This window comes from Xylocopa sonorina, chromosome 16, assembly GCF_050948175.1.
Source record: "Xylocopa sonorina isolate GNS202 chromosome 16, iyXylSono1_principal, whole genome shotgun sequence".
Taxonomy (NCBI): domain Eukaryota; kingdom Metazoa; phylum Arthropoda; class Insecta; order Hymenoptera; family Apidae; genus Xylocopa; species Xylocopa sonorina.
In genome coordinates, this window is record NC_135208.1 from 3421646 (window position 1) to 3442047 (window position 20402).

Sequence of the window (20402 nt, forward strand, 5' to 3'; positions counted from 1 at the left end):
TCGAATCGGCCAGCGAGCGACAGTCGCAGGCGTCGTCTGTTCGTGCTCGTTCGCGAGATTCTCAGTGATAGAAGAAGGATTTTTTTTTTTTAGCTCGCGAGATTGTTCACAGAGTGTCGCGATTGTGAGGTAGTTGAGTGACTGAGGAAGTGATGTTCACCGTGCGGCGGAAGGAGTTCTATCGCGGTCGACGCGGGACGGAAGGGTCGCTGGCGCAGAGTTAACACCTGTTAGATGGTCGAGTCGAAGTGCTGGCGTGACAGGTGGAAGTAAATCCGATAGACCGCAAGGGCCACGCGATATCCTCGAGCGGAAGGTTTCGCTGGGAACGGAGACTTCCGTCGTGGGATCGCATCGTGGAGTGGGGCACATCCGATCAAAGAAACGAAGAAACGAAGGGACCTCGATTCCAATAAAACGAATCTGCCCCGCGACTTGCCAATCGAGACGGAAGAATTTGCAAACGGATGCTCTTACCTCCGACCCCGCGCGAGATAATGAAATAAGGATCAAAGGGTCCCGGGCCATCGCGCGGTGCCTCGCGTTCCGCATCCTCGACCAGCTGTTATCCATTAAACGATCGTCGTCGTCGATCGAGCCTGTCGAAGCGATCCAACGAGCGTTCCTCGAATCCTGAGGAAGATTGAGCAGGATCCTTCGCGGTTCTCCAGCGAGGAGGAGATTTCGAACGAACAGTCAGATGATCCTGCTCACATGACGAATCCTCTGCGAGATGCGCGCCCAGAGGATCGGCCTCCAGGCTTAGATTATCCTGATCCGCGTCTGGTTCGAAACGGCCATCAGGATCATCAAGGGAACTCTGTGCATCCGATCGCTGGCTCGAGGATCAGACGGACCAGGACCTCGTCCTCGAGGAGAAGAATGCACTTGGCCAACGAGGTACCACCGCAACCATCCACTGGTGGAAACAGTCTACCTGATTACGCGCTCACGGCTGATCTGCTCGCGGAGAGGACGTTGGATGGCCTCTTCGCTGAGCATCCTGGCGAACTGGTGCGAACAGGTAATTTAAACGGATTCAGATTCGCTTTCTCGTTGTTTCTTTCGGTATCGTAGATCGCTGAGGCGGTTCTGTCGAGGGATCGATCTACGCATACCTTTTTCTCGTGACTATCGTACGATTCATCGAAGCTCCATTGACAGTTGGACGACGATGGTTGTCAACAGGCTCGCCGCACGTGGTCTGCACGGTGCTACCGGCCCACTGGCGGTCGAACAAGACGCTTCCGGTCGCGTTCAAAGTGGTGGCCCTTGGCGAGGTCGGCGATGGCACTTTGGTCACCGTTCGCGCTGGCAACGACGAGAATTGCTGCGCTGAGCTGAGGAACTCCACCGCGGTGATGAAGAATCAGGTGGCGAAATTCAACGACCTCAGGTTCGTCGGCAGAAGCGGCAGAGGTGAGTCGTTTTACCTTCAAATCTCGAGTGATTAAACCAGAAGGGGAGATCGAAAAGAGATTCAATCGAGTCGAGTCGATTTGGCGCTAGCGAGCTGCTAAATCATTCAGCAGCTGGTACATTAAGGCGGTGGCCCCGACTGATGGCCTCGTTTTTCCTCGGACCAGCTAGTCAGAGGCTGAGGAGAGAGAGAAACCAAGCAAAAGGGGCCCTTCGTTCCATCCTCATTTTTAATTCACTCGACAAACACTGTCGTCTCTCGATATCTCGCGTACAGTTTTTAAAACTGGGCTACGAGGAGTGACGAAGAGGGGAGAAATTTCAGAGGGGGTTGAATAACGCGCCCTAATAATCGCCGCCATTACGAACGCTTAATGCAACGCCAGGATCGGAGGCTGAGGAAGTTGCTCGCCCCAGCAGGATTCCGTTCGTTTTTTCTTTCAAGAGGGTGGCTAGCAGTCGAGAAGATACGAGTAACGAGGTGTCCTTTAATTCCTTTAATTCGACCGACTCGCAACGACGTCCTCCGCCTTCTTCTACTTCCTCTTCCTTCTGCGAGCAACTTTCAAGAGAGCAGTCACGAGCGCAGTTTAACGAGGGGGGCAGGTCGACTTGTTTATGGCAAATTGGAAAAGGAAATTGCGGGGTCCGCGGGATATCCACCGTCGACGGTTCTTAAACGGTGGTTTAAATGCCAGCCTTTTTATGGATCACCCCTGTGTCGACGACAGTAAATCTTCAAATATTTCCACCGCCCTGTGGAACCTACTTTCGTTTCTGATTTAACGTTTGACTCGTCGATAACAAAAATAAATTCCACGATGCAGAAAAATGGTCAAGCTGACGATGAATGTTTTTTACAAATTTTTTTCAAATATTTCCACCACTCTGTGGAACCTACTTTTCTCTCGATCGAGTCGCTTGTGATTTCACGTTTGACTCATTGATAATAAGAATAAATTCTACGACAGGTCAGACAGTCTTATCTGAACGTCAGGTTAAAAAACGAAGCTCCTCGCGAAGGAAAATGGTCAAGCGAACAATGGACGGTTTTTACAAATTTTTTGTTCGCCGTTTTTGTTCGCGAAACTCGTCGGATGAGAAAGATATCGCGGATATATATAGGGAATCGCAGAATAGAGCTCTGGGCAGAGGACGAGAGAGTTGGAAGCGAACGCGATGAAGAGAGAACGAGCTCGCAAGGGGGTGGTTGGGAGTAGAGTGGTTGGCTGTAAGCGGCTTTGGTTTCCATGGCAGTAAGCCCTCATTACTGTATTACGGGCAGCCCCTAACTACCAGCCGTACGCAACGATTTGCCTCTAGAATCTCTATGAGGGTGACGGATCATGCAAGATTGTTTCCCGCGTGTCCGTCGAGCGCCGATATTCCGATCCGCCCTGGAAATATTTCCCGGATTCCTCTTCTGGGGGTCGCGAGAATTACCAATCGTCGCGACGCTGCCTGTTCGCCACTGAAAAACAAACGATCGCGAACTTCGAGTCTTCTGAAAATTTCTGCGAAGCGAGATGAAAAGTGCTCGCTCATTTTTCTACGATCAAGTTCTGTAGAGAACGAGTGAGATAATTGGAAGAGATTGGACGGTTAAAGGTTTGGTCGAAATTAGAAGAAATTTCGTTGAACTGTTCACGATGATCTCAGTTCGTGACATAAACACCAAAAATGATCGAGTATTTTTCAGAGACTTATGAAAATTTCTACGAAACGATTGAAAAGTGCTGACTCATTTTCGTAGGCCACTGAAGAACGATGAAGGTTCGTTGCGAGTGAGACGATACAGTTTTGGTGAAAATTAGAAGAAATTTCGTTGAATTGTCTAAGATGGTCCCAGTTCGTGACAATGACGATTTTAAACACCAAAAATGGTGAAGTATTTTTCACAGACGAACTTGGATGCTTGTGAAAATTTCTACGAAACGATTGAAAAGTGCTGACTAATTTTCGTGTGCCACTGGAGAACGATGAAGGTTCGTCACGATTCTAAATACCAAAAATGGTCCAGTATTTTTCATAGACGAACTTGGATGCTTGTGAAAATTTCTACGAAACGATTGAAAAGTTCTGGCTCATTTTCGTATGCCATTGAAGAACGATGAAGGTTCGTCACGAGTGAGATGATAGAGTTTTGGTGAAAATTGTAAGAAATTCGAAGAGAAAGTAGGATGAAGGCGCGAGGGGATGATCGACGATCACCGTTCGCATTATTATCCGCACGCAGGTAGGATCCGCTAAATAAATGGGGAATTTATTATGTTTGCCAGCGAGCCGCGTCCAGTATCGCGCATAATAGCGCGAGGAGGCGAATCTGCCGCGCTTTATACGCTCGCCACTCCGTGTACATTTTTCCCCGTTGTTTTGCGCGCTGCCCGCGCCCACCTGACCATTTTGGGGCAAATATTTGTTCCGCGCTCGCTCGCGGGCTCCGCCGTGGCAATTTAATATCGCGGATACGGACGAGGAGCGCGAGGATCGCTCGAGATTACTATTTAACGCCCGCGCCATCTTGCCAGCCCTCTCTTTCAGCGTCTCTTAATCGCTTTACGCGACGAGACACTACTGCAGATTCACTTTTCTATTTAATCTTCAAGTTATTATTATTATTATAAATTCTCTTATATATATTTTGAAAAATTCTTTTGTGTCGGTTGTTCACATTTTTCGAACTCTCTGGCGAACCAAATAACACGCGTCTGTTCTCCAGTAAGTAACAAGCACGCGAGTCGCGATTGGCGGAGGAATATCGTCGTCTTTCGCCTACAAAAGCTCTTACATATATTTTGAAAAATTCTTTTGTGTCGTTTACTCATATTTTTCTAACCCTCTGTCGAATCGAATATCACGCGTCTCTCGTGACTATTCTCCATAGTAGTAACGAGTCGCGATTGGGGGAGAAATATCGTCGTCTACGAATAATCTTATGTACATTTTGAAAAAATCTTTCGTGTCGTTTATTCTAATTATTTTTCTAACCTTCTGTCGAGGCAAATATCGCGCGTCCCTCGCGACTATTCTCCACAGTAGAATCGCGATTGGCGTAGGGAATATCGTCGTCTTCCGTCGCGAGTGTCTTTCATCGGCGTTTTCTCGCGGCGTCGCGAGACAAAAGGGCGAAAAGAGCGAGAGAGAGAGAGAGAGAGAGGGTTGGTAGTCGCGCAGAATATTATCATAGCGGCGCAGAGGCGTATATCATTCGTGCACCCCTTTCGCTCCCGACAGGGATTAGAGCGAAGCCCTCTCTCGCCCCCTGGAGAGGCCGCGAGACGGGTCGCGCTGCGAGCCGGTGGCCAGCGACGGGCGTAAAAACGACGGACATAAATACCGGAGTTACCTGTGTTTTATGACGTGCTGGAAGCTGGAGGCGGCTCGAATCCAGAGGCAAAGCTCCAACTATCGACAGGCCGGATCCTGACCGATGTCCTCGCGCAATGGATTCCGCCAAGCTGAGCGCCCTCGACTCCTCCGCCTCTCCTGCGACTCTTACTACCGGATATTTTCGCCACCGTGATTCACGCGGTGTCTGCAGACTGCTTAAACGTTCCTTTCGTTACTGTTGGCCTTTTTCGTTCCGTTACTTTTGAGGCCAGCGGAAAAGTCGAGGAGTTGTGGTACTGACGAGGAGACGGTTGGAAGGGTGGAGATTGGAACGATTGAGATGAGAAAATCGACGCTTGGAAAATTGGCGATTGCAATGTTTCAGCTTCGAAACTTGACGCTTGGGAAGCTTGAGCTTAAGAAATTGGCAATTGGAAAGCTTTAGCTTAGAAAATTGACTCTTGGGAAGCTCTAGCTTAGAAAATTGACGCTTGGAAAGCTCTAGCTTAGACAATTGGCGCTTGGCAAATTTTAGCTTAGAAAATTGACGCTTGGAAATTGACGCATGGAAAGTTGAAGCTTGGAAAATCGACGCTTAGAAAGTTTAAGCTTGGAAAATCGACACTTGGAAAGCTTAAGCTTGGGAAATTGGTGCTTGGATATCTTTAGCTTTGAAAATTGACGCTTGGAAAGCTCTAGCTTAGAAAATTGGCACTTGGAAAGCTTTAGATTTGAAAATTAATGCTTAGAAAGCTTTAGCTTTGAAAATTGGCGCTTGAGAAGCTTAAGCTTGGAAAATCGACACTTTGAAAGTTTAAGCTTGGAAAATCGACGCTTGGGGCATAGAAATCTTGAGCTTGAAAACTTAACGCATGAAAAATTCAAGCTTGAAAATCTGAAATCGCTGGCGATACCATGAGTCTCGCGCAAAGTTTCCACGATGCTTCCACTCCCAGATGCCGCGTTAATTTCGAGGATGCTCGACGAGCACAGCCTTCAACACTTTCAGTGTCGCTCGATCGTTTTTCACGGACGTCGAGCGTCTTAAATACGAATCATAAATCAATACCCCGCGATGTACTCCGTCGAGTCAGTCCCGTGGAAACTCGCAAGGCTCGCCAGCCAGCGTACGAGTGCGTGGAAATGATTTAATAAGTCGTAAAGACCCGTCGACGTTGAATAGGGTCGAGGCTCTTTTTCACGGCCCCCCTCGGAGCCTGCCAGCCCAGATCGACGTTGGAACAGCTGTTGCGACTTCCGTGTTGACGAAATTTCGCGCTTCGATCGTGCGTGACTTACGCGAGACTCCACCCTTGGCTCTAATTAATTACCTTCGTCGCAGCAGCGCGCAATGGCCTCGATTTCTCCCAAGAAATCGCCTGGACTCGCTCGAAAACCAATCGCGAGGATTCTAACATTAGCAGAAAGGGATCAGAGCTGCGCGAGGACGAGAGGAGAACGGTGAACGTCGTCGAAATTCGAGAAGGGCTCGGACACGGATCTCGTCGGCCGCCTCAGCGACATTTTTTGCCAATTAAAAATTAAAAAATCCAGCCCTCTCTCAAGTAAAGGATCGCAGAGACGCGCGAAGGGATGCGAGGGCCGCGAGAGGGGCGGAGAGAGCAGCCTTCTATGGCGGATGACTGCGCCGAGATTTTCTACCGATTAAACATTATTTTTCCCGGCTGGAAGCCGCGCGCGTCCCCTGGCCAGCTCTGTTTCTTTTTACATATGCTAATTCCACGCTCTCCACCGTTTTTCCTCCCCCTCTGGGAGGGGTCCTCGCGCTCCGATGAATCCTCGACTCGATGTCGACGCGTCCCGCATGAAAGATTCCTCGCTCTGGCCATCGTTGCTTCGATTAGCCATGAACGATGCCCATCCGACTACGTCCCGCTCCTGTTCCCTTCTTCCTGCCGCTTCTCGCGTTTTTCCGACACCCCCTCGAACCTCCACGGCGGCCCGTGACGAGCGTTACTCTTGCGTCTCCGGTTTTATAGGTAATTAAAAGCACGCTTTTTTTCAAGGGATTTATCTCCGCATCCGTGAATACGTGTCTCGTCCCTCGTTATAAGGCATGGAATTCTCGACGCCAGTTGTTTCTTTCATCTTTCAACGGTTAAGTAACAGTTGAAGTTCGGTTTCGACAGTTGATTGCGAAATTTTTGATGAAAAATATTAATCAGAAGCTTTAATAAACTGTAGCGAAAGTATGTGAAATTCGAAGCGGTATATCTCTGGAGATAAAAATGGTTGCTTAACGAAACTAGTCGCGTTGGAAGCTGTAGATCTTCCCCTTGGAAATGATCTAAGAATCATATCGATAGGACTTCCGGTTCCGGAGATATCCTTCCGTAAAGAGGAGACTAATTTTTGAAACAGTTACAACCTCATTGACCCGTATTAAAATTAGAAAAATTTCTGAGCCCTGTATTTTCGAAAATAAAAATGTAAATTTGACGAAACTCGGTTCGTTGGAAGCTGTGAACGTTCCTTTTGAAAACGATCTGCGTCTCATCTCGATCCGACTTCCGGTTGCTGAGATATCGTCGTGTGAAGAGAAGACTAATTTTTTAAACAGTTACTATGTCTCTCTCGCTCGCTCCAACGCGTTGCCCTATTCCAATCTCTCTTACAACCCCATTGACCCGTATTAAAATTAGAAAAATTTCTAAGCCCTGTATTTTCGAAAATAAAAATGTAAATTCGACGAAACTCAGCTCGTTAGAAGCTGTGAACGTTCCTTTTGAAAATGGTCTGTGTCTCGTCTCGATGCGACTTCCGGTTGCTGAGATATCGTCGTGTAAAGGGGAGGGTAATTTCCGATCGGTTACTATGTCTGTCCTTTTTGGAAGCACTCGGACCTCTCGCTCGCTCTCGAACGGATGACCGATCAGCTGATCGCCAGACAGCCGCCAGACGGTTTTTACTATTACTATTAGCGCGTACGCACTTCCTGGAAAAAATGTGGGTCAAGTCATTCATAACTACGGCGGCCATCTTGGTGGGGGGCGTTGAATGGCGAAACTTTGATCGCTTGTATCTCAGCAACGGATCGAGATATCGAGACGAAACAAAAACAGACATCGTTCTAGTATTTTTCTCTATTTATTCGAGGGGTTTTCGCGAACGAATCTTTCGTATTCTTTTCAGAGTGGTATACGATCCTCCTCTCTTGTTGCTCGTCTAAATGATTCTGAATATTTTATACATTCTCTGGGATTAAAGAGTTCGAACGAAAGCTCGCTATGGCTGGTTTCTTTAGAATAAGAGGCACGCCAGTCGATTGGAGCGCGCACGAGCGCGTCGCCCCGGCCCGATTCGGCCAGTCAAAACGTCAGAATCTTAAAACACGACAAACACTCTGAAATAACGACGCGAGCCACCCTCGGCTACGAGCTTCGCCCGGCAAACAGGGGAGTTTTTAACACTGCATGATCCCTCGGCAAACTTAGGGTGGTACGCGAGCCGCTCCTCCCGTGTCTTCTCGCGGTGTGCAAATCCTCGTCGCGGAAATGGACGCGTACCATCGCCAACCGTTAAACGGTGCCGGCCATTATGCCTGGCTTCATCTGCGGAGAAAAAAATCCACCGTAGGACCGTTTTTATCGCGGTCGAAACGGTCAGACCGTCAAAAATAATTCTCTCGCGATGTTTCGCGTCGGTTTTGCTGAGCGATCCACCGAAATTGACTGGAAATCGACGTTCTCTCCAAGAACGAGCAATTTTCGACGCTGAAAATCAAAGTGGTAGCCTCGAGAGCGATTTTTGGGGTCGATTGAAACGAAAGTTGATGAGAAGCGTTTGTGTGAAATTATGAGCGATAGAGAGAGAATTTTGGCGAGCTGCTAGACACGGAGGAATCCATCATCGCGAAGATAGACGCGGGACGGATCGAGAAATTATGCAAAACGGTTGCAACGGGGCGCGGATTGATGCGCGGAGAGCCGTCGTTTAACACGCAACGAATTACGATTTAGGCGAACGTAGGCAGGCGGAGGGCAGCAGACCTCAAGGGGGAGGATCGTTCTTCCACCGAGTTACACATAATGCCTCATAAACACCCTCAAAACGCCTGCCATCACCCTCGATTCGCGGCACCACCGCCATCACGAATCTGACACCGCACTGGCAATAAACTTTCGCCTTGTTATCTATCCCCCTCTCCCTCTCTCTCTCTCTCTCTCTCTCTCTCTCTCTCTCTCTGTCTCTCTCTCTCCATACCAACCCCCTCGAGGACCTCTGCAGAACATTTTTTTATTTTCCATTTATTTTTCAATCTCTCTATCGTTTGAAAAGTTTCGACGAGTTTTGTCACCGATTCTAGCCTGGCTAGTTTTAGTTAAGTCATCAGAGAGACAGAGAGAGTGAGTCGAGCTTTGTTATTTCGCTGTTGGCAAAAATTGATGTTTGCGCGCGATTTTTTCAAGTGCTTCAGAGTATGAATAGTTTTGTATCGGTTTAAACATTTTATTCGAATCGTAGCAGTGCTTTGCACCTGTTTAAAGGGTGGTTCGTTTCGCTGAGAAGGTGGAAATCTCTTTGCAACGCGTTTCAACGGCTGAATCGAACAGCTTCGACGGGACTGCGAGCAACAATCTCTGTTCCAGATACGGAAACACGCGGACCGGTCCCTCGACGACAATTAAACGGCTGGGGGTTGAATATTTCGCCGGACGACGGTGGTAAGCCGGTTAAATGTCGTGGTTCACCGTAAAAACCCGGCCGTTTGCCGTCCAAGCCGCGCGGCCATAAAATAAAACTACGCGACCGCGCGCGTGTATGCACGCCAGCCCCATTATAAACCCTATAACTTGGCGCTGGTTGCGCGAGAACGCGCCTCGCTGCCAGCTTTTATTTCGCCACCCTCAACCCCCTTTCTGTCACCTCTTCGACGCGTATCACCAGATCGACCAACTCCATTTCTTACTTCGAGTCCCTAGCAATTTACACTCGTTTTTAGTCAGCAAAGAAGTCGAAATTTATATCGAATTAGGAGCACTGGTTGAAAAGAATTTTTTTATTTCCTTCAGCCGCGTTGCATTTTCGAGAAGCAATGTTTTGTTGCGCATTATGCTCGCAAAGGTACTTCGCTAATGGCGACCGTTTAAAATCCTTCGTCAAGAAGCTTTGGAATATAAAATTGTATTTGGAGGTGAATGTTTTTCTCTCTGAAATTTTTCCGTATCCACGATTTCCCGCAGAACTTTTGCGCGAGAACCTGCTCTTTGTTTTCGCGCGGAGGGGCAGGAAAACGTCGACAGGATTTCAGCGAGCGATCGAATCGACGGACGAGGGGTTCGTATCGACGCGAAATCGCGCGTGACGAGCTGCCGCGTACATTTGTCGGGGGTTCGGCTCGCGTTTAGCCTCCCCCAGGCATTAACATATTCCGGCCGATTCGAGGCAAACATCGACGCAGCGGCGCCACTCGTTCACCCCTTACTTCCGGCACATTTGTGTTTTGTTTCCAGCGAACGCACCCCGCGGACGCTCTGGAACAGTTGGCCGCGTTCCTCGCGACAAAACCCGCTGGCAAGACGCGCGCCCCCGTCGCAACCGACGTCGAAGACGATCTTAACTGTTGGGGGTGGTTCGACGAATTCATTTTTTCCAAACTGTTCCACAATTCACGAATAACTGTGCTTTATTGTCGTTCGAATATTTTCTGCTCAGAAGATACTAATTAATTTTTAAGACACAGCAATGGGGAGGGTATTTTTCTGGAATTTAAATGAACGCGAGTGGTAGTTGGTTTGCGCTTCCGTTGGAACTGACATCGAAGACAATCTTAACTGTTGGGGGTGGTTCGACGAATCCATTTTTTCCAAACTGTTCCACCATTCACCACTGACTGTGCTTTCTTGTCGTTCGAATGGTTTTTACTCAGAGAATACTAATTAATTTTTAAGGCACAGTAATGGAGAGGGTATATTTCTGGAGTTTAAATGGACGCGAGTGGTAGTTGGTTTACCACCTGGCGATAATTCCGTTAACGTTCGACTGTTCATTGCAGGGAAGAGTTTCACCCTGACGATCATGCTGCAAACGTCGCCACCCCAGATAGCGACCCTGTCGAAGGCGATCAAGGTCACCGTGGACGGACCCAGGGAACCAAGGTCCAAGACAAGTGAGTGTTGCACGGTTTTACCAGCGGTGGGTAACTTCGCTCTCGAAGCTTGGTTCTCCAAGCGAGATATTCGCACGCTGTTCTTTTCATTTCTTTGCCCAAAAATCGCATGCACGTACACACATCATCTTCCATCAAGTAGAAAGAGAAAAACGAAGCTTTCAATTTTCTAAAATTCGAAGAATACCCTCTCCTCCTCTTCTCACGCTCTTCAGCGTCGAAATAATCTTCCAATTAGCTTCGTTCGACGACACGCGATCCAAAAAGAGATATTCGCACGCTGTTCTTTTAATTTCTTTGCCCAAAAATCGCATGCACGTGCACACATCGTCCTTCATCAAGTAGAAAGAGAAAAACGAAGCTTTCAATTCTCTAAAATTCGAAGAATACCCTCTCCTCCTCCTCTCGCGTTCTTCAGCGTCGAAATGACCTTCCAATGAGCCTCGTTCGACGACACGCGACGCAAAAATCGTTGTTTTCGCGAGGAACAGCAGCGTTGCGTCGAATTCACGCGAAACACGTTACGTTTCAGGACACCAGGCCTTTCATCCCTTTCACTTCGGGCCCAGGCCGTTCCCCTTTGGTCACCCCCAGGATCCTCTGGGATTCAAGCTGTCCGGTAAGTGTTCACCGACGAAAGAGTCCCGTCCAAGGTCCGCGCGTATCCCAGCGTCTCTCGTAGGCACGTCTCTCCTCTCTCTGCTAACTAAGTTTGCAACCCTGGCTGCAGCCCCCGTCTCAGCGACGTTGCGAAACCAACTCCACCCCCTCCTTGGCTCCTTTCAACCCTGGCTTGGTGGCTACGAAGGGTGTCAAAATTGAGCGTCGGCAGGCACCGACTCAAAATTGAGTTTCGCCGCGAGGCGTCTAAGTGGAGGAGACTCTGATTAAGCTCGAGGCGTTTCGTTTGCCGACGCCAGTTCTTCGCTCGAACTTTCGCAGCGACTTCTCGCGTCCCTGAGAATTCTCGATACCACCTTACTCTGCTCCAAAGAATAATCCGAAATTTATTTAGGGTCAGCTTCCAAGAATTCGAAGCGATTCAGCCGCCACGGTCCACTCTCTGGTCTCGTCCAATTACAGCGATCTCAACGAAGGTTTCTGAAGCTTTTTATTTTTTTTTTACTTTTTTTTCATCGAGTAGGAGGCGCGTTCGACGGATAGCAATTGAAATTCGTTGGAAATTTTGATGGGACTAGCCTCGAGCGGCGAGGGTCGGCTACTGATACTGGTGCACCGACAGTGTATTGTTTCGGCATGATAAGCGGCTTAACGGAGCTTCCCGCCCCCTGCTGTCGAACTGGGGTAGAGCGCGTAGCGCATAGCCAGTCCTGCCGTCGATTTCTCGCTCACCCTCTTCGCCCTTCGCGTCCCTTCCTGGCCTGTGTTCGCCCTTTCCATCGCGTCCACCCTTCGAACGCGGTGGTCTACTCAATCGAGACACCCTCTCTCTTCTTTTCCTTCAGATTTCCGTAATTTCAGCTAACGAGAACGGACGCAACAGTTCTCCAGGCTGCGGAATAATCGCGAGCGGAAGCGTCGCGGCTCTACTGCGCGAATCGAATTACCCGCGACGCGAGTTCCTCGAGGATATTTCGTGGACGAGGGGTGGCTTCGTTACCCTCTTACGCTCCGTCATCCCTCAGCGACGGATTTCAATTCTCTTTGACGCGCGATCGCGTAACTGGGTCGCACTCGCGATCAACCCTCCCCTATCGATCGGTTTATTTCCGTGTCCACCACTTTTTCGCAACCCTTTCGCTGATAGTTCCAAGAGCAGCGCACAGGTTGCGCCTCCGTTCAGTTCGCCTGGCTCTGCGTGGTCACTCGCTTCCGCCCTCCCGTCGTTCGTTTCATCCCCCTTTTGCGCGTGGCTTTCGACAACGAGACTGGGGGCTGGCTATCGTTGTCCGGATAAAGACGCGTTTCGAGAGCTGGTATATTAGATATCCGCGTCAGGGGTTGATAAGGAGAACAGGCTGGCGAGAGAGAAGGCTGGCTACCAGCGCTGGGGTTGTTAAGGTGCCCATTGAGGTGTAACTAGGGGGATGTTATTAAATTTCGTTCGGGACTAGCTCGAGGGTAGGCTCGAATTTTATGCTCCTCGAAGTCCGCCGCTGAACCTGTCCTCCTTCGATTCACACTTCCGTTGGCATTGTCTCTCGCTTATCCGTTGCGCCCTTTAACGTCCACGTAGCTTCTCTTCTTGCGATGTTTTCGAAGCAAGCAGACGAATACATGGTAAAAACACGGGTCTCTCTGGTAGCGGAATACGGAAACTAATTTTTGTTGCTCAGAGACGATCGATGGAACGCGAAGGTAAATGTTTTTTCGATAAAATGTAAGTTTTCTCTCGCGGAAAATTAATGAGAATATTCGTACGTTACTTATCTAATGTCCCACGCGTGATTATCTGCAGTTTGATCTGGCGAACGAGAAGAATCGTCGAACGAGCGACGGAGAACGCTGAGAGAATTAATGTATTCGGTGAACACGCGAAGAGATGCCTCGCTGAGATTGTCCAAGGAACCTCCAGGGAGGGCCGCGTCTTTGTCAGTCGAGCTAAGGGGATGAAAAATCACGAGAGCGGGTCCAGGATTCGAGTTAACAAGAACAGCTCGCGCGGCTCGATTCCTGACCCACTCCCCCCTCGCCCCATCTTCTTCCACCCTCCCGTGTCAATTAACCGCTTGCCAGGGGTTTCTTCAGGGGGGTGGGAACCGGAAAAATCGCGACCCCTGTTTCAATAAGGTGGCCTTTACCTCATTTGGGGGAGATTGTTAGGCGCGTTCAGTTTAAAACTGTCGCTCCACGGATCGTTTTCCAGTTTCCTTAAAGAGGACCACCCTCTCCACTACCGTCTGACCTTTCGTCACGTTGAAATGCTTCGAACGAATACGCTAATTACACGAGTGATCGTGGAATTCTGTTTCCATAATCGATCGTAGGGTCACGTGGAGTGTCGTAGTTCTCGAAGAGTCCAAAGTCTTCGCGTGGTGTCGAGTTTCGAGGCCATCTTGGGGCATCCTCTCGCGTCCGTGGAGACGCGAGTAACCCTTGACGAGTGCGGTACCGGATCCTTAAAGGTTCCCTTTTTAAGGGTTGTCTCTCTGTCCACCCCAGCGTCGAATCACGGCGGATCCTTTAAATTCGCGTCACATTTCACCCTCCTGCGTGTCTTGCGAGGGCGTCCCTGGGCGTCCCGTCTTTTAATCAGGGCCTGGTGACCAGGAGCTCTCGGTCGAGGCGACGGTAACTAATGATATCTTCCGTCGTTCCTTTCCAACCCCCCGCACTCTCTCTCTCTCTCTCTCTCTCCTCGACGTCGTCTCGCATCGATAACGCCAGAGAGAACGCGTAGGAATGCGATTCGTACGATGGAACGCGGCTCGGATAAAAAGGTACTATTTTCAATGATTCAGAAGGAAAGAATCCGCGAATATTTCGATACTGACCAGTCGCGACTCGTCTTTCGTATTCCTCGAGCAAAGCCAAGAGAGAAAGGGTGGCTCCGGCGGTTACGTGACTCGAAACGTGGAACGCGAACGCGGAACGTGCGACGAGCGTTTCGAAAAAGTCCTCTCCGTTTTTATCCCGGCTGCGTTCCGTAACTTCAAAGCGGATGCAAGCGTAAATAAAAGAAGAAGAAAGAGGAGGCGTCTTGAGAGCGGGAGAGAGAGAGAGAGAGACAGCAATTTTCTCTCATCCTTTCTCGAAATATCTCCTCGTCGAGCTTAGATCGGTGCCAGGGACCTTTCCAGGGTGGCATTTTAGGGGTTGCTGCGACGCGATAATGAGAACGGGCGCAAAGGGTGGGTGTGCAAAGACATCCGACCGTCGGTAGCGAGAGGCTAGGAAACGTGGGAAACGGTGGTGTGGGTGGCGGTGGCGGTGGTGGCGGTGGAAGGATCCGAGGGACGCGCGGGGTAGTCGGAGAAGAAGCTGAAAAGAGGAGAGAGAGAGAGAGAGAGAGAGAGAGAGGGAGCTCCACAAGGGTTAACGCCTTAGCAGTAAGAAGGGCGTTTTAACTCCTGTTTTGCATAGATTTGAATAGATAAGGAGGACAGGAAAATACGCGAATTAATTTATTATGTATCTCTGGCTGGCTAACGGAGGGGAACGGAACCGGCTTTACTCTTTACTTTCGAGCCTCTGCCCCGTCATCCCTTAGCCTAACGTCTTTAAACGCCCCTTAAGTTCCGCGACGGGTCTCTCTCACCTCCCTCTCTCTCTCTCTCTCTCTCTTCTCGCCTAGTCCACCCGTGACAGACACGTAACTCGCCCCTAACTCTCGCGGCTTACAGTTTCGCGAAAGAACCAGAGGATTTCCAGGTCGATGTTTTTCTTCATGGCTGCTATTAGGGTGGGTTTAACGCGTCCTGCGATATTTCGCGGGCAGAAATGGGTCAAGATTAAATTCCCTGACGCTTTGCCATCGTTTCATAAAATTACAAGAAGCTACGGTTAATTATTTCAGTGATCGTCCGACGTACCATTGACCTACACTACTAGTTCCACGTAGAAATTAATCTTTACTAAAAATTCACGCGACACGGACTAAAGCGAGGATCGCATTCACTTCGTAGAAAAGTATTAATTAAAGTTTGCGTCGTTGACTCAGTCGCGAAATTTTCCAAATACCAAAAACTAAGAGGAGACAGAGAGGGAGGGGGGGGGGGGGGTTGGCTAAAACAGCGTAGCACATTTCGAACACGCTGCTCGATAATACATCATCCCTTAAAGCCTCTGTACCCCCGTTGGAAGGCACGCATAAAGGCAACTAACCCTAGGGCCGTAACGTTTAAGCTTAACATTTCTCACCCCTTAAAGGGTAACGGGGCTCCTTGAACCCTTTCAGCTACCCTGACTCTCTTTCAGAGATCTCGCCCAGGCTCTCCCCCTCATTAGTCTTCATTTGTTTTCGGAATTATCGCCCGCCACCCCTGCGCCGCCGTCCCCGACACGCTCTTTCTCTCTCTCTCTCTCGCTAGAAGAGAGGGTGCCAGCCGTTTTGGGGGTTTATTAAATTGAAAGTATGTTACGAGCTGTTTGAAATAGATACGCGCCTCTGTCAGATGCCTAAACTCTCCCGTTCCATCAACGATCATCGAGAACTCCGTTAATTAACATCGACAAGGGGGTGAAGAAATTGCTGAGCACCTTGGAGATATTTTCACGTATTATTCCGTAGACGAGAATGTTCGATGGGGTGGAATGAATTTTGTTTTCCTCTTTTTAAGCGATGGTGGACAAACGTGGCAAGGGATTGGAACCCCTTGGCCTCCTTAAGCTCGCTCGCAGCGTAGATTTCGCGCGCCTCTTATCGTCTTCTTAATCCCCTCATAAGGTAGCTACAGCTACAACCCCTTCTCTCGTCTCTATCTCTCTCTCTCTCTCTCTTTCGACCGGGTTGCTCGCTGTTCCACGACGATGTGGTAGAACGCGAGATAGCGGTGTCCTCTCTGGCAAGGTTGGCTTAAAGAGAGCTTAAAAATCTCCCCTTCGACCCCTACCGAGCTTTTTCCATCCCCTCCAGCGTGCACCAGTTCGTTGGAAGGGATTCTTGGTGGGCCAATCGCGGTGGTCGCAGCCATGGTACGCCACGCCCACGTTCCAGTGACCAGACAAACCTCCCCACCGCCTGTGGAACTTCCCCTACGTGCCACCCCGTCGTGAACCCCCACGCCAGAAGCCGGTGGCTTCGAAGCTTTCACGGAATTTTTAAACTGCCCCGCACAGATGACGGCATAATCTGCTATTGATCAAGGTGTTTCGAAAAACCGATACCATACCGATGATTACGGGCTTCACTTTTACTCCTGGCGAGCATCCACCGTGGGGGAGGGGGTGGTTTTCCAACTTCTTCGCTCGCTCGTTTCAGTTAACGCTTCCTCCTTTTTCTCGCCCTTTATCGTCTGCTCCACGTATCTTCTCGGCTAGCAGATGGCTTTTCGAATCTCTTTTCTTTCTTCAAGGGACGAGGGTGGATGTAATCCTCGCGATGTCGCGGATTTAATTCCATAACTGCGCGGGGAACGGGTCGCGCGGTATCGGCTACAATCGAGGCGAGCAAAAAGAGCGATGATCGATCGTTTCTCTATCCTCTGTTGGATAAATTTAACTGTCCATCCACGTCAAACGCTCTCGCTACGTCAAAGGGATGCGTTTTCTGTAACTCCATCTGTCATCCCGTGATCGCTTATCCATCAGACATTATATAACATTCCCAGACCTCCTTTTAGCGACGGTTCGCAGCGGAGTCCAGTTGCTATTCGCGACAGTCGTTCCGCCTATTTTCATCGAAGCTAAAGTTAAACTCGTTTTACACGATCCCTCGCGATTACTTGCAGAGAAACCTTTCCATTCCTCCCTCTATCGATCCAAAAGGAAACGCTGGCCAAGACGCTGGCCAAAAACCCCAACGACCGACAGGCATAATTTCAGATCTGTTGGATTGCACAGGCTTGCAACACCTGGGCCTGGAGCAAGGAGCTGGCCAAGGCTGGGGTGGACTACCTCGAGGCTCTCTTCCGCCGCACTGTCTTCCGCCGCCTCCTGGTCACCATTCGCATACACATCCTCCAGCAGCTGGTGCGTCAGCCTTCAATCCCTTCCACCACAGCATCGAGCAGCGATCCCCTCGACTGCCTGGACCAAACTCCGGTAAGACGCTCGTGGAACTTTCCTCCAAGACATTCCGTTAGAACCAGGAAGATTTCGAGGCTTCCTGCGTGACTTGTGCACGCTCGACGGATGGTGTAAAGGGTTGCTATGTTTAAAGAGTCGTCCAGGAACGATCTGGGGCCGATCAGCGTGTCGGTCAGGGAGGTCACCCCCAGCACGTCGCCTGGAAACCCTGGACCTGGACTGCTCACCACGGCTACCGTCGCGGCACCCACGCCTCCAGCGGAACCCACCACGACGACCACCACTCCTAGCCCTTCTGGTCATCACTCGCATTTCCAAGGTAACCCTCGTTTCGCCTTTGAGTATCGTACCTTTCGTTTACGAGAGATTTCTCGAAGAATACAAGAGACACGTTTGACGACAGGTCTTCATCTTCTGGGAGCGACGGGGTCCATCTTCGGCTCGATATTCGCGCCACTGCTGCCGCAGTCCTCCTGGCTCTACAATCCTCTCTATCACACGCAGCAGTACGTCCTCGAGCCTGAATGGCACGCGTTGGCGTTGAGAATGGCCCAGCAGCGGTTGCACAGGCCCGACCAGACGCGAGTCGAGGAGATGAGGAAGCTGCGCGGCGGCAGCAGCAGCCCTGAGTCCGCGTTGAAGGAGGAGAAGCGTCGAGACGACGACCAGGACGTGGTTCGCAGGTCAGGATTGGACAGTCCAGACGGAAGCATAGAGGTGGACGACAGGAACGAGCACGATCTGACCAGAGATCGCGTAAGGAGCGACGAGTCCCTCGTTGAACAAGACTCGCCAAGGATTTCTCCGATTCGAAGCGACGTGGAGGACACCACGGACGCGACCTTCCAGGACGCCTCTGTCCACCTGCGACCTAGCATAGAGAATTCCAACGATCAGGAGGTCTCGAACGAGGAGCAACTGTCTCGCAGAGAGCTCAAGGTTCGTCTGGAAGGGACAGTGGATCTGAGCACGAAGAAGGGTCAGGATAAGGAGAACGTCGGTCAGGATCTGACGACCAGGAAGAAGGAGGACGACACGGATGTGGAGAAGGACGTGCGAGGTAGAAGAGAGAGGAGCCCAAAGCCCAGACAGGTCTGGAGACCTTATTAAACGTTCTCCGAGGAACGCACCCCATCTGCAACCCTCCAAAAGGCTCGAAGGACTCTACACCGCACGAGAAAGCGATCTCCAGTTGTAAATTGTCGGTTTTAACGTTAGAGTTTCGCGCAGCGAGGCGATCGTGATCAGAGAGAGATCGATTTATCATTGTACGCGAGCCTGACGGTCAGGATTGGAGCCTGGTCCTGGGACCAGGAGCTATCATGGACTCGAGGACTAACCAGGGTTTACGTTCGTATAGTATATGTACATATATGTAAGCGGCGTCTGATTATTACTTAGGTTACCATCCCGCGTACATGTCAAGCGTTGTCCATTGTCATCCCAAGAGCGAGCACGGTCCTTGTCGGGACTCGTTCGAGGCTCGTATCGCGGGTAACCGCGAGCTGCGTTGTAAATATCACGAACCTGACGACACTTTCGGTCCTGGCTGAGCTCTGGTTTCCCTTCTGTCGATACCAGCGTCCGTTCAGCGCCTCGAGGACGAGATTCTTTCACTGTTTAAGTACGTCATCAAATAAAGTAATATCATCCGTTCCACGAACGACCATCTTCTTACGCAGCGCGCGCGATCTTCGACGACTCTGCGAGTCCGCTCTTCCACGAACGGTAAGTACTCTGCGAGGCTTTTTGGAATTTCGAGTCTATCGATAAATTCCTGGGACGCGTCGCGCTGTCCCGCGGGCAGAAAATTTCGCAAACACCTGTCACGTATCGCGGATCGATATCCTTGGAGAGCGCGGTAGGGCGAGGATCGGCCGAAATTCGCACAGGGGCAAAATCGTCGAAGTCGCGGACGCGCGCCAACTAACCCAACCTAATCCGGACGGACGAGATATGCAGCAGATTCAATAATTCGCCGCGATTGCAATCGAACGGGATGCACCGCACGCAAAAACGGCCAGGCCCGATATCCGCTCGGTGAAAAGGTTCGCGTGATTGATGGGACACACAAAGCGCCCCTTCCACCCCTGTGCGCGGTGGCGCGCGCGCGCGTTCGCACACGCCAGAGACCCGTTCGAACCCCTTCCGCCAGCCGTCACGTGGCTGAAATCGAGATAAAAAGACCGCGAAACAATTTTCTACATTATTTTCCGACCGTCACCGATCAAATGAGCAACAACGTCCGGTTGACCGCGTCTCTGCGAACCTCTCGACCGTGGCCTCGATGGAAACGCTCGCAATTATCACTGACGACGTTGAAAAGGTACTCGAGTCGAGCTGAGATTCGGTTTCGAACGGAAGAAAGAAATTCTATGTGAACACGGACCGTCGACGCAGCTTACCTTCAAAGACCAAGAGAGAAAGAGAGAGAGAGAGGTGGGTCACCGTCGAGGGTGAAAAGGAGTCGTTGCAAAAAAAAAAACGCGGCTCTTTTTTCTCGTCTCTCCCCCACGTGGAAAGCGCCACGTCCGCTGGTCCATGCTGGTCGGGTTATCGCAACAAACTACCCCAATGACGACACGATTAAAATTTCACGGGGGTTGCGTGGCTCGGGCGTGTTCTCTCTCTCGGAACAAACCGTCTCCCTGTATGATCCCTCTCTCCAGCGTGACTGCCCCGTCCATCGAGCCGGGGCCAGACCACCTTTCGACCCCCTCTCGCTCGCGTAGCCACCCCCTTATCCCCGCCGGGTGATTGGTACGCGACCGCAGCCACCCCCGCTTTTTAATACACCTGCACCTGCATACTCTACACCCGCAACCGGTGAGCTGCTACCGTATACAGGGTGCATCCAACCCCTCGCAACCCCCTC

At 50.4% G+C, this 20402-nt stretch overlaps 1 protein-coding gene across 2 annotated transcripts; it reads left to right on the forward strand.

The window, feature by feature from the left end:
• The first annotated feature begins 644 nt into the window (after positions 1–644).
• On the forward strand, positions 645–18637 carry LOC143430993 (uncharacterized). 2 transcript variants are annotated; one of them, XM_076907483.1, is made up of 7 exons: positions 645–1024; positions 1165–1419; positions 10766–10879; positions 11412–11498; positions 17342–17542; positions 17661–17846; positions 17931–18637. In XM_076907483.1, the coding sequence occupies exons 1-7, from the start codon at positions 715–717 to the stop codon at positions 18635–18637; spliced, it is 1860 nt and encodes a 619-aa protein (XP_076763598.1). In that variant the 5' UTR covers positions 645–714. The 2 variants fall into 2 exon arrangements, with proteins under 2 accessions (XP_076763598.1, XP_076763599.1); XM_076907484.1 differs by having other exon boundaries at positions 1189–1419.
• Positions 18638–20402: the final 1765 nt, after the last annotated feature.

Bases quoted from the DNA above. Each gene is read 5' to 3' on its own strand.
- LOC143430993 (XM_076907483.1), top strand. From the start codon at position 715: ATGACGAATCCTCTGCGAGATGCGCGCCCAGAGGATCGGCCTCCAGGC. The intron at 10,880-11,411 runs GTGAGTGTTGCA...GTTACGTTTCAG, and splicing joins GGAACCAAGGTCCAAGACAA to GACACCAGGCCTTTCATCCC. The intron at 17,543-17,660 runs GTAAGACGCTCG...CTATGTTTAAAG, and splicing joins ACTGCCTGGACCAAACTCCG to AGTCGTCCAGGAACGATCTG.